Consider the following 10,789-nt stretch of genomic DNA (forward strand, 5'->3'; position numbering starts at 1 on the left):
CCCAGCCAGGGAAAAGCATGGGAGAACGTGAAAGTATGGGGAAAGACAGTGCTTTCAGGGGACAATAAGCTTTCTGTGCAATAGGTACACCTTGTGCAGGGGTGATGGGGACCATAAGAGGCTTCTGCCACCCGGGCACTCACAGGCTACCAAGCCAGGTGTTAGGGGTGCTGAAGCTTGTACAATTGGAGGAAGGGGCTTTTAAAGGAAAAGATACAAAATAAAATATTTTTTGCAAAGCTTATAAAAACAAATGGCCATGTGGCTACATTACCAAGGTCCCTTCCAGGAACCGAGAGACCAAGAGGCATGAACCCCATGATCCCACTTTTGTGCTCATCCTCTGCCGTGGGTGATGAGCAGGTGCTGAGGGATCTTGAGGAAAAGAGTGAAATGATAACATCTTCATTTTAGAAAAAACAACTTACACCTCTTCATACCCATGACTTCTTATCAGGCAAAGTGAAAGGTTCTCTTGTCCCTCAGGGTGACCGCTGTTTCACTCACAGCTGAGTGAAAGTGAAAGAGCCAGAAAGAAAGAAAAGAAAAAGAAATGGGAAGAGTGGCCCTATTGCCTGCCTGTTCCCTGCCCTCCAGAGGCAGGACAACGCCCCACCCCCATGGCGTGTGTCCTGGAATGAAACATACCCTGCTGGCACTGCTGAGGCCCAATGTCTTAGGCAGACGCTGCCAGACAAGTCCTCCAGCCAGCTGATGACCCTGCAAGTGCCACTGTCTGCGCAGCGGCCTGGACGGCAATGAGTTCGCCTTCTGTCTGTTTCTGGCCCTGTGATTTCCTCCTTGTTCATTCCTCTTTCCCTGGGCTGTGATAGGTACGCACCGGACCGCGTGCACAGTAATTCCACGTCATGGTGGAGCCCAAAGCCTCGAGCTGTGAGACTGTTAGGCTGACGCTGCCAACAAATGTCCAGGACAAATGAGGGCTGAAACCAGCCACCACTGGCCGAATGGGGTGGGGAGAGCTGCACGGCTCCACCTCCCACCCTGGACCTCAGTGTCCCTGGTGGCACAATGGGGTGGATGGATGACAGGGACCTACCTGGGGCTGTGGATGAGAAATATCCCATAAAACTCGCTGTAAAACTCCCTACATCTATAAAGTGCTATTAAAGTAATGACTACAGATTATGATCAGAATTGAAAGGGAATCATATGCCCAGTTGGGCCCTCCCAAGGCCCACTCCTTGGCCAGAGGGCCCGAAAGAACACAAGACTACCCTTGACTGGAACAAGTTACGACTGCTACACCACGGAGAGAGCCAGACATGGGTGACCCGCACGGGGACTGAGTAATCCCCAGTTTTTTCCAAGCACTTTTTGGCTGGCATTTTAACCCTAAACCTCACAAGACGTTTCATCCTTTAATTGCTGGCCCGTGTTCCCCTTCCTCTCACCGCATTCCATCCAGTTTTGGGAGCCCACATGTCTGTCGTTGCCACATCCACACCTGCGCAGTGGAGAAGGCAATCCAGGTATTTCTCAAACTACTTCAAAACGGAGAAAAAACAAATGTGGTAGCCTTAAGTGAGCAAGTAATTGGGCAGAATTTATTTCCTATCTTGAGATAACACCCGGTTCTAATTTACAATTGTGAAGATATCCTGGGGAGAAAAGTCTATAAATTAGCCTTTTTTTCCATTACTAATAATAACAGCACTGTTTCCAATGTATAATATTAGACTGCATGACTTCACCAGAAACTCAAAAATCAAATAAGCCACCCCTATAAATGCCACTTTTTAAAATTAAAACAAAATTGATGAGGCATGGTATCTCCACCTCACTTGAAAATGTTTTCTTTTTTGCACCACTAGAATGGTCATTATACAAAAAGTGTTTATTTAAATTAAATATTTTAGACAAATCAATATCTACAACCATTCCAAAGTATGTGTAGTTCTTAGCAGAAAATGGAACAGTTTAGCTTAACGTCTGTGATCGTGGTTTACAAGATTATTAATACACATTCCGGACGGCGCCAGTCGATCATACTGTCAGTGCTTTACTATTTATTACCAAACATTGTATACAGTCATAGCATAAAGATTAAGTATATTTTATAAGTGACTTTACAATTGGACTCCTTGGAAGGAAAAAAAAAGGATCTTTTAACAATACAAAATATAAGGTGAAAATAATAGAAGAATATATAAAACACATATTTCATACAGGCAATAATATGCTGACATTAAAAGACAAACGACTGCCTTTTCGCTCACTGTTAGGTACGTTCCTTCAAAGGAAGTCTGAGAGGAAGAGAGAAATGTTCTGGGGGCGGGGCCAGGGCTCAGAAACACTTTCTGGATCACAGTGGGTCTCTTGTTCTTTGGGAAGCAAGCACCGGAAGGTGCCGTGGAGAAGTCCCTTTAAAGTGCTGTGTGAAGATGTTACCTAAAGAACCAACTTGCTGGTGAGGGGGATGAATTCCCCTCCCAACCATGGGCATCATCAGTCTTGGAATCTTTCAACTAGTGGCCAGTTAGGTGTGGAGGAAGAGCAGAGGAAAAACAAAAACAAAAACAACCCAGGGAAAGGAAGAGAAGGAGTTGGAGGCAGCGTCTGCAGAGGGGAGTCAGAACTTTGCTAAAGAGTGTGCTGAAATTTTGCTGAAGAAACCAACACATTCAAATTAGAGGAGATTCTTTTTAGGTTCCCCACTCTTTGGGTCGTTAGGAACAGGCAGTTGACAAAAAGTTGCCAATGTCAACAAGAGTATCTGATGCCAGCTGCACAGGCATGCATGTGAGGGTGCGCGGGAAGGTCTGCGTGCTGTGTGTCTCACACACTGCCTGCATCTGTTTAGGCGGCAGATACTCTCTGGAAATGTGTGTATAATAAAAAAAGAACATATAAAATATACTTTAAAAATACAGGTTGAATCGATCTCATTTTCAGCAATGCAGCCAACCCTAGTGGTTAATTTCCCAAGTCAAGATGAGTGTTTTCTTTTCTCGAATTGGAAGAGAGTCCATCTGGATGACTAAGACCAGTTTGGAAGGCAGTGCAAGTGCAGAAAGCCCTAGGCTGTGCACAGGGAATCTTCACAGGTTACACCTTAACGAATTTGCTGAGTCAAACCTCGTTTTCCTTTCAGCCTTTCGAGAATCCTAAGTCAGAAAACCCTGGAGCAGAAGGGACCTTAGATGTCAATTGTGCTCCTCACTTTATAGATGGGAACACAGGTTGGAAGGAGAGGAGAGGCCAGCTGGGGTGTCACCAGCCCTCTGAGGATCCTGGGTCCCTGGATCCCAGCCCAGGGTTCCCTCCGCGTGAAGACCCCAAGTTCGGCTGCATCCCTGCGGCTGTGTCAGAGCCTGGGCGGTGACGGTGCTGCTGGGCTTCTCAAACATTTGTTTTTGAGATGGGGACAGGGAGGAGAGGTCTGTGAAAATTCTACCTGGAACCAGCGTCTCTCAGCAACGACCTTGTCCTATTCCTAGGTGCAGCCAATGAAGACTCATTTGAAGGAATATACTCAGAACGCAGGCTTCAGGGAGTGGGGCAGGCAGGGAAGGGGGTGGAGAGGGTCCTCGGATCCGCGGATCCCGGATCGCAGCACCCGCAGGGCAGACAAGCCCGCCGTGGGCGGCAGCACCGCGCGGCCGGCTCTGCTCAGTGCGCAGGACGGAGCGTGGCGGCGTCGAGGCAGAGCAGGACGGGCGGCCCCGGGCTCTACGACACGCTGTAGCTGTTGTAGTACGTGGCCGTGGCATCGGCCAGCACAGAGATGAGGCTGGTCTCTGTGGGGCCCGTTGGTGTCGCCTGAGAACTCGGGGCATGCCCGCTGAGAGCCATGGCCCCTGCAGCAGAGTCTGGGTGGCCAGGAGTGTTCAAATACTGGTCGAACTCGTTACGATCCATGTCCCCCAGGAGTTCCACCTGGCTCAGCTGATCCAGCGCATCAAAGCCGGGGTGCTCGGGAGGCGGGGAGAGCTGGCCCAGGTGGGCATGGAGGTTGGAGTGGAGAGGCGGGTAGGTGGCAGGAGAGTAATAGGCAGGAGACGGGGGACAACCGGGAACAGTGGACATCATAGAGACGCCCGGGGACTGGCCGAGGGCCAGGGAGCCCAGAGGGTGGCGGCAGTGGAGAGGGCTGGGAGCGTACTCGGGGGAGTAAGGGGGCCGGGGCAGGTGGGGGATGCGGCGGGAGTGCGCATGCTCCTCCTGGCAGGGGGAGGAGAAGAAGGTCTGCTCCGGCTCCAGCACGTCCAGGGGCGACATTTCCGGGGGCGTGGGCAGCCCGTAAGGGTAAGTGTCCGTGCTGCCTGGGGTGCCGCCGCCCGCCGGCCCCTCGTGGTAGCAGCCCCGCAGGCTGGGCAGGGCAGCGGCCGGGGAGTACTCACCCCTGTCCTCTTTGTCCCCCAACGCCTCCCGGCTGGCGCCCCGCTTCTCGGGCAGGGCGTTCTGGTCCCGGGAAAGGGAACTCAGGAGGAAGCCGGGGTCCACGCGCTTGCAGAGGCGCTTGGCCTGCTTCTTCCTGCGTGGGCGGTACTTGTAGTTGGGGTAGTCCTGCATGTGTTGCAGGCGCAGCCGCTCCGCCTCGTCCACGTAGGGCCTCTTCTGCGACAGCGTCAGCGCCTTCCACGACTTTCCTGTTCACACAAGTCAGAGAAGGGCACGTTCAGCATCTGCACGGCTTGGGGCGGCCGGTGCACCTGTCTCAGACTGGCGCCCCCAAGCACCAGACGGGCACACTCGGGCGCCCACGTCCCCGTCCGAGCCCCATCGCGTCCGCGGCCCCACCTCTCCACAAAATACAGGAAGGCACTCCCCCTTCACGCCCTCTTCCCAGCGATGGACCTTCCCGCGCAGCGCACCGAGAGGCCAAACCAACCTCCCTCGCCTGCACGGAGCAAAACCACTCCATGCCAACGACACACACAGTCACATCACCTCTCGTATAAAATCCATCAGGTAACACAAATACGGAAACAATGTGGGCCCCACAGCTAAAGGCCAATGTCAGCCACAGGATAAAAACATGTAAGGACCACGACATTGATGTGGATACTTTTAACCCTTGGAGAAGCAATTCTAATTATTTGTGCATTTTAATGAAAATTCTCTGCCTTCGCTGATTGTTGCTGTTTCTCAAGAAGTGATATTGTAGTATTTATTTATGGCATAAACCTCACAGGCTTTCCCTTGAGGGAGCCCAGGTAGAGTTCGGTAGTTTCACAGACGTAATTAAATTATAGGATCTCACTTATTATCCCTTACATCTGAAGGTCAAAAGGACCCTTCTGTGTGAAAACCTGACCATGGCCAGAATGCTAGCATCAGCCTGTGACATGTACATATGTATGTAAGCATGCACATGCAACAAGCACACGTGTACACACACAGGCCCATGCACCGCAGCTTCCAGTCATCTTAGGACCCTCTGACCTTGGCAGGGGCACCTGCGCAGCCATGGACTCTCCACAGGAAGCAAGAGCCCCTTAACTTCCCTGGGTCTCTTTTCCTCACTAGAAAATAACATTGTGACACTACCCAACACAAAACTCTCTCTGTAAAAAGTACCGCACAAGTGCATCCCCTGGTACTGAAATGCTGGTTTCATTTGTATTTCCTATTTGTCCTTACTCACTTGGGTGTTGTTTTGTAAATTGCTTGAGTCTTTCAAAGTGCATTGCACATCCTGCCAGCTGCAGGTTTTCTGAAGGTCACTTCTGGACCCCTTAGGTAGTTACCTCCTAGGGTGAACTCAGATTCTACAACTTTGGCAAGTTCCCCCATGACCCTAATGTGTGCTGAAGTTTCAGAGTCACTAGCCTGGAGGACAGGCCCGGATAAACCCAGTAAGGAGAGCGGCACGCCTCCCCCGCCCAGATCCCTCTGCACAGTGCAGAGTGGAGCTGTGTGTTTGGCCACCTTCCTGCCTGTGCTCGTGCTGGCAGGCTCTGCACCCAGGCCCTCAGAGGCAGCTGGAGGATGGTGATTACCAAAGGTGTCCCACCACTGGGATGAAAGTTTATAACTATTCTGACAGTCATCAATTAATGTAATTAGCTGTCACTTAAAAGGGCAGCATGAAAAGTGTTAGGAACTCTGGATTTGGAGCTAACTGGTCTGCAATTCACAGCCTAGGGCAGAGACCACAAAGTTGTTGCAAGAGACCCAAGACCCAGATGCCCGCACCCTCCCCTGTCTGTGGACTGAGTACCTAAAATGTGGCTCTGGTTTCTAAGCATACCTGGATGTTACAGTATTAATAAAATATAGGTTAATTTTAAATGCCACTAAATGGGTAACTAACTGCCTTTATGTGCTTTCTCATATAATAATTTTAGTAGGGACTAAAAATACTAGTGCTCATGGGTGAAACTTTTAATGTTAAAGATTAGAGAGCTTATAGTAAAAAAAGTTGGGACTCACATCCAGTCCTTTCCTTTCCAAGGTCAGAAAGAAAAGGGTCGGGCGAGATCATGGGAGTGGAAATACATCATCCTCTGAACAGATTAGAAAGACCGTATTTGAAAGAGCAACATCAGGTTGGTTCCCTTCACCCAGTGCCAACGGCTGTGTGGTTAAGCAGGAAGGAATCTGTGTCTTTCCTGTAAAACGAACTGTAACCTCTGAAAGCTATCGTGCAAATAGACAGCAGGGATCAGCTTACTAGAGGCATTTGCCACCCAAGTCCCTTGGCCTGCCCTTTCCCTGGACACAGGAAGCCTCAATTCTATAAGGCTTCCCAAATCAAGTCCTTCTCCATCTCTGGCTCTGGGTCTACAACAGAAACCCTGCTGTACTCCTGTCACAAGAACACCTAGGAGCAGCACGTAGCACCCACAAAACAAAAACTAGGGCCCCACAAAATAGTGCTTTTATTTCTTTAGCAATCTGAGGGAAAATATAAACTTACAGGTTGAAGAAAATGTTTTATTGTTGTGTATACTAATTCATTTGTCTTTGTGCCAACAGTGTAAAATACAGTTTTAAATATTTTTTTTATGGAGGAAGGGGCTCCCTAAGACAAGGGCTTCCTGGGCAGGGCGAACCAGGAGGCTGGGCTGTAAAAGGCTCTTTGAAACCGGCACTCCACCAGCTGCTTTGAGAGGGTCACTAGACTGCAAGAGAGACCCTCTGCAGGCCTGCGGCTTTAACCAGCAGAAAGGTGGGCAGCCTCAGTCCAAGGTTCCGACCAGGAAGGAGCCCAAAGCTCCAACAAAAAAGGAACCGGCTTTTTTGGTTTGGGGTCTGGTAAGGTTGGGAGAGCAGGGCCGATCTCTGGTGACCACATACTGTCCCTGCTCACAGGGCCGAGGGTCCCCTCCACACACAAAGTACTTTCAAAGGTTTCCACCCATTAAAATGGATAAAAACTACATCGAAGGGGCTAAGAGGTTAGGAGTAGGGCAGAGGTGAAAACTGCTCAGCTCCAGACAGGGGAGAGACAAGAAGCCCTGACAGGAACTCTGGTTTTTCCGACGTGCCCTAACATCCTCTCTGTCTCCTCTTGTCTGGCTTGCCCTGTCCGCAGTCCGACCACTCCAGCTGGGACAGCACAGCACCACTAGGGAAGCCACCGGGCCAGGTTCCCAGACAGACAGGCCCTCAAAGGCTGCCCTAAGTATCCAGATGAAGTTAACTAAACTGGTCTGATTGAGAAATAGTCTCGAATGGAGTCTACTTGTGGTAGTCTTTTTTTTTTTTCTGTTGCTTTCATAACAAAGTTAAAGCAGTGATGCGTTCCGGAAAGGTCTCTTTATGAACATTCGTTAATGGTCGCTACCACCTCCCTCTGTGATGGTGCCAGAGGTAAAGTGAATGGAATGATGAGTTTTCCACTCCTGTATTCCTAGCAAAGGCCAGTTCCACCCCGTTTCAGCGTTTCGGTCCTGGCAGTTTCTGAGTGCGGGTCTCCATAGCTGGGCGACCCGGGCCTGGATGCTGTCCCGCTCTGCCTGTACCCTAGGACCCCCAATTCCTCTCCTGTCTTCACGAGTGGACCTCCGAGGCCACGCCGGGGCCGCCTTGTTTCACTTTGGGCCTTGCCAGGGGGTCCCTACTTTGAATCCCGGCCACCGCCATCACACCCACGCTCACACAGATGCCCAACCTGGCGGGCACCGAGACGCCCGCGCTCTCCACGCGTCCCCACCTGCCAGGTTCTGCCACGGTTCGCGCGTTTGCCCCAAGCCGCCTCTGCCTGCGTCCCCAGCCCGAGACCTCCGGGCGCGCCCTCCCGCCGGATCACTCACCCAGCATCTTGCTGAGCTCGGCGTTGTGCAGGTCCGGGTTCTGCACCGCCAGACGTTTCCTCTCGTCCTTGGCCCACACCATGAAGGCGTTCATGGGCCGCCGGATACGGCTCTCCGACCCCTTGTCCCCTGGAGGGCGCGGGGCCGCAGGCGGCGACAGCCCATCCGACAGCTCCGCTTCCAGGGCTGGGCACTCGAGCCCCTCGGGCCACGGATAAGTTCCCAGCAGCGAGGCCATGGCCGCACGGGGGTCGCCTCGCTTCGCCTCGCGGGGCGGGCGCTGGCCTGGCCCTCGCACTGGTCGGGGCGTCCAACTTGGCCCGCAGCCGCGTCCCGGCCCCTTATTTATCAGCTTTGGGCTGTCGCGTCCTCCAATGACTCTTGAAGACGGCTCCGCCCCTCCCTCCGTCTCCGCGCGGGCCCCCTCCCTGTCCCGGGACTCAGACTCCCGGCTCAAACCTGCGGGGAGCCGGAGAGAGAAGGAGGGCCGCTTCGCATCGCCCGCCCCCAGCCCGCCCCTCCGCCTCACGGGTCCCTCCAGGGATTCCGCGCCCCGCCGCCCGGGGGCCGCCTTCCGTCCCGCCCGCTCCCGGCGCAGGTGCCGCAGAGCAGGGAGGCGGCCACCGTTCGCAATTACCTCGTTCGAAAGTAGGAGCCGGACTCCAGGCCCCTAGCCGCGGCCTCCAAGGGCCAGACTTCATCAACTCCTCCCGGGCGTGGAATCCTACAGAGAATCGAGACCAAAAAGGTTTCGCTGGGAATGGCGGGGCACGAGGGACATTAACCATGCATCCCCCCGCCCCCCAGAGAACACACCTACTGCTTTTCTAAAAGGACCCCAGCCTCCAGCCAACTTTAGTGATCACCAGAGGCTACACTTGGCTCGGGTTGGATCCAGCGTCGGGTTCTACTCAGTGCCCACCCGACGGTCCCCTTCGACGGCCCCGCAGCACCCTGGCTCTTGGAGACCATGGCTGCGTTCTCAGTTCTTGTTCACTCTGCCATGCGCTTTCTCTCTTCTACCATCCCTCCCCACCCCACCCCAGTGTCTGGTGTCCAGGTCTCCAATTCCCTTGCCTCTAGCTTTTCCCTCCAGGAATTCCCTTCTTGTATTTTCTCTTTTCTCCTCCCACCAGCTCCCACAGAGCGAGTGGAGTCACCGGGCCCTCCCACACGCGTCCCCTACGACTTTGGCAGGACTTGAGAGCCCTCGGGTTCCCGTCATCCTGACACCTCCAGGGCAGACGGAGGCTGCAGGTTCTGGACCTGCGCTCAACTCAGAGGGCCGCGGGCTGATTGCTCACCGTGTCCCTGGAGGACTTGAACCCCTTCCTTCCAATGACAGCTCCGTGTCACCCTGCTTCGTGTGAGTAGGACTGTTCCCTGGCTCTTACTTCAGTGCTGGCACACAGTAGGTGCTCAGGCACTGCCAAATAAGTGAATGAATAAATGAGTGAGTAAATATGGCTTAGACGCACCCTACTGTATAAAAACGTGGCCATCACAAGGCTTGACTAGATTCTGGAATTCATTCCACAAACATTTGCTGAGCACCACCCCTGTGCGTGCTCCACAGAAGTGACCCTGAAAGGAGGTAGCATTGTCACTGGAGGACTGCGAGTCTGGAGTCCCGGCCTGTCCCCTGTGTTTGGGTTGCCTCCTGCGTGACTCTGGGCAAGTCGGGTATCTCTCTAAGCCTCCATTCTTTATCCTTGAAGGAGGACGATGATAAGATATCTCACAGGGCTCTTGTGAAGATTCAGAGATAATGTATGCGAAGTCCAAACTCTATACATAATATAACTTTAGACAAAGAGCCTTTAAGCTCTGAGTCCGGGTTTCAATTTCCCAGCGTGCAGTGACTGAGTTCACAGGGGGTGTCGGGTGCGGGTGCGTAATATGCGCCCCCAGGGCTAAAACTAGGCAAATGAATGGAGAATGTCCCGATTTTAATCTCTAAAGCCTCGGATAATTTTCGTACGAGAATCAGCTTTCCACATAAAAATAGAAGGCTTAGTTTTCTTTCCCTTCCAGCCAGGATCCAGTAGCGGCACCCTAGGCCGGTGCGCTTCACCCGCTGCTCTCGCGGGCCGAGGCTGACCAGCGAAGGGCGCCTGACACGGCGCAGTGCAGACTGGAAAGTGGGTGGCCTGCAGCCAGACAGCATCCTGGAACCCGAGGTGGAGCGGTGGGGCTGGCTGGCGACGTGGGGTGGGCAGGGAGTGGTGTGGGACGTGTGCGGAGAGAATGTGTCCGCGGTCTAGGCGGGCTTCCCTGCCCCGGGAAGCCTAGGCCATTTCCCGTGTTGGACCCCTCTGCCAGAAATTCCTTTAGAAAAATCCTGGGCCAGAATGCTCTGGGAACCGCGGAGAGCTCGGGCCGCGCCCGTCCGGGGGAGGGCAGCTCGTTGGGGGCTGGGGAGGGTAGGGAGTGGAGAGCGGATCTCTGCAGGGGCAACCGTGCTGCAGCCCGAGGACCCCTGGAAAAACTTCTCTTCGACTCTTTCAAACCCCACCGCCCTCCAGCGCGGAGAGGGTGCTTCGCAGGGTCGGAGGCCTCTAGGA

The 10,789-nt window shown here is 53.4% G+C and overlaps 1 protein-coding gene and 1 long non-coding RNA gene across 2 annotated transcripts; one reads left to right on the forward strand and one right to left on the reverse strand.

Annotated features, from left to right (window-relative positions):
- Positions 1–1,562: 1,562 nt before the first annotated feature.
- Positions 1,563–8,641, reverse strand: SOX7 (SRY-box transcription factor 7). Its single transcript, XM_045831889.1, has 2 exons — positions 8,226–8,641; positions 1,563–4,613 (listed from the first exon to the last, which is right to left on the reverse strand). The coding sequence occupies exons 1-2, from the start codon at positions 8,461–8,463 to the stop codon at positions 3,694–3,696; spliced, it is 1,158 nt and encodes a 385-aa protein (XP_045687845.1). The 5' UTR covers positions 8,464–8,641; the 3' UTR covers positions 1,563–3,693.
- Positions 8,642–8,777: 136 nt separating this feature from the next.
- LOC123814210 lies at positions 8,778–10,586 on the forward strand. Its single transcript, XR_006784847.1, has 3 exons — positions 8,778–8,973; positions 9,362–9,591; positions 10,260–10,586. It is a non-coding gene; the product is annotated as an uncharacterized LOC123814210 (long non-coding RNA).
- Positions 10,587–10,789: the final 203 nt, after the last annotated feature.

The sequence above is a fragment of the Phyllostomus hastatus genome, unplaced genomic scaffold (assembly GCF_019186645.2).
Source record: "Phyllostomus hastatus isolate PE091 unplaced genomic scaffold, TTU_PhHast_1.1 phas_contig_159, whole genome shotgun sequence".
NCBI classification, from domain to species: Eukaryota; Metazoa; Chordata; class Mammalia; order Chiroptera; family Phyllostomidae; genus Phyllostomus; species Phyllostomus hastatus.